General features: G+C 45.5%; 1 protein-coding gene across 1 annotated transcript; it reads left to right on the top strand.

Moving 5' to 3' along the window:
* Window positions 1-207: 207 nt before the first annotated feature.
* Window positions 208-1,656, top strand: LOC146062996 (uncharacterized). The gene is made up of 2 exons (XM_083175002.1): window positions 208-982; window positions 1,355-1,656. Exons 1-2 carry the CDS (start codon window positions 343-345, stop codon window positions 1,654-1,656), a joined length of 942 nt encoding a protein of 313 aa, XP_083031128.1. The 5' UTR covers window positions 208-342.
* Window positions 1,657-2,170: the final 514 nt, after the last annotated feature.

Raw genomic sequence — 2,170 nt, 5'->3', positions numbered from 1 at the left:
AGAATTAGCGGCCGGAAGTGCCAACCAATTTGTGTTATACCCCGTTCTCATTGCCTAAAAAACCCGGGTATTTGGCAGGGCGAGCGGTAATTTCCCGTGTCGTGTCTCAGTGTGAACGCGTCCTTTTGAAATTCCCGGGTGTTATGCCCCGGGAATTACACACGGGTTTTTTGCAGGGTTTTTCCTGGGTAAAACACGGTCGTACTTCAGTCTGAACAGCGCAGACACGGGTTTTTCAAACATGATGGAAAAAAAGAAGCTCATTGGCGGATGTGATCATGTGACGTGACGTCCATTTCATGCTGCGTCTGACGTCCATATGCTGCGTCGAGGAGAGCAGACATGTCGCACTGGAGGGATGAGGAAGTGCTCGAGCTGCTAGCAGTGAGAGGAGAGGAGGAGATAAAAAAGCAAGTGACCGGCACAGTGAAGGACTCCGTTGTTTACTACAACATCGCCAAAATCCTGTCTGCCCGTGGCATCGTCAAAACGCAGCAACAGGTAGTGAATAAACTCAAAGCCCTGCGGAAGCAGTATGCTAAGGTCCATGACCTAAACAGGAGGAAGAGTGGTGGTGCCCGTATGGACTGGCCATTTTATGACCAGTGTAATGTCATCTTTGGGAACTCTGCACTGGCTAATCCCATATCACTGTCCTCCTCCAGCAGTTTTGCTGGCAGTGCAGCAAGTGTCTGTGAAGAAAACGCAGTAGCAGCAGCAGCGTCACCCATTGACCTTGAGGCCACAGACAGTGAAATGGATTCCCGCTCTGTCCATGGTGAAGCCCAATGTGAAGTTCTGGATTCATCATTTAACTCCCACAATTCAGCTGTAGGCCCCACGGCATTCTCTTCACCTGTGCAGCATCCGCCATCACCTTTGCAGCGACCACCATCAACGCCTGCATCATCACTACCTGCTGAAGGAAGTCCAGCCTTTGAAGCATTGCCACAGAGTGCACGTCCAAAGTTGCGGACCAACAGTAAGTTTATAACTTTTTACACACACCATTATTACACAGTACTATATTTTTGTTTATTAAATAAATATGTTGCAGCATGTAGCAAGAGTGCAGGAGGGAAAAGGCCTCAAGCATGCATGTGCCAACACTGCTTTTTTATTTAAGTATTTTTGAAATTTAACATCCACATGCATCTGTGCAGAGGGGATCTGATTCAGGCCTGTCAGCAACATTGCTAACACATCTGAATGAGAAGTTAAGGTTTTACTGATATCTAGCCTTCAGCACAGATGGTTTTCCAAGTGCATGGGCACCAACAATGTCTTTTGGGTAGAAGGAGAAGTAACATTATTATAGTCTTGTATAGTAATGTGTTGTTTGTTTTTCCCATAGTTTATAATGTGCCACTGAGAAGAAAGAGGTCCACTAAGATGGAACAAGCCACAAAAGCAATGACCACCGTAATGCTTGAACACCTGAAGGAAATGGATAATTCGATGCAAGTTCATGAAGATGCTCGTCTGCAGCGATTTATGGACAATGAGCGTGACCTACAGAACACGTTCATTACTGCCATTGTTGGTATGCATGAGCGTATCAATCGAGAGAACCGAGATACGCAGATGGAGTTCCTTAATAGTCTATTTAGGGCACAAGGCCATGCACTGCCCCAGCCACCACACAATAATACATAACACTAAAAATATCCCAACTGCAACATGCAAAAACATATCTTTACCTCTCTAGGGAACAACCAGCCATCCTGCTTCTCCTCAGCAATAAGGTATAGGTCCGAATTTGCTAGAACCCTTGCATCATGGGAACGGCCAGGCCAGCCAATGAAGACATCAGTGAAGCTGAAAATATAAAGTGTTAAGATTTCTGTTTAGTTACCCTAGCAATACGCAAAGTACAGTTTAATATTATCATAAAAAAATGTACTTACCAATATTTGTGGTCCACTACAGCCTGTAGAATTATGGAGTGCCAGCCTTTGCGATTAAAGTAATCCGCATAGTTTTCTGTGGGGGCAATAATAGGAATGTGTGTACCGTCTATAGCTCCAGCACACTGTGGATATCCACGATGCAGGAAACCAGCGATGATGTCGTCCAACCTTTGTCCTTGAGGTAAGGTGATGAAACGACGGTAAAGTCCTTCCAGCAAAGCCTGCGTCACCTCATGGACTATAGTGCATACAGTGGATCT

This window comes from Crinia signifera, chromosome 3, assembly GCF_055691185.1.
Source record: "Crinia signifera chromosome 3, ASM5569118v1, whole genome shotgun sequence".
In the NCBI taxonomy this organism is placed as follows: domain Eukaryota; kingdom Metazoa; phylum Chordata; class Amphibia; order Anura; family Myobatrachidae; genus Crinia; species Crinia signifera.
Note: the sequence above shows the minus strand (reverse complement) of the source record. Positions and strands in the feature narration are given on the sequence as shown.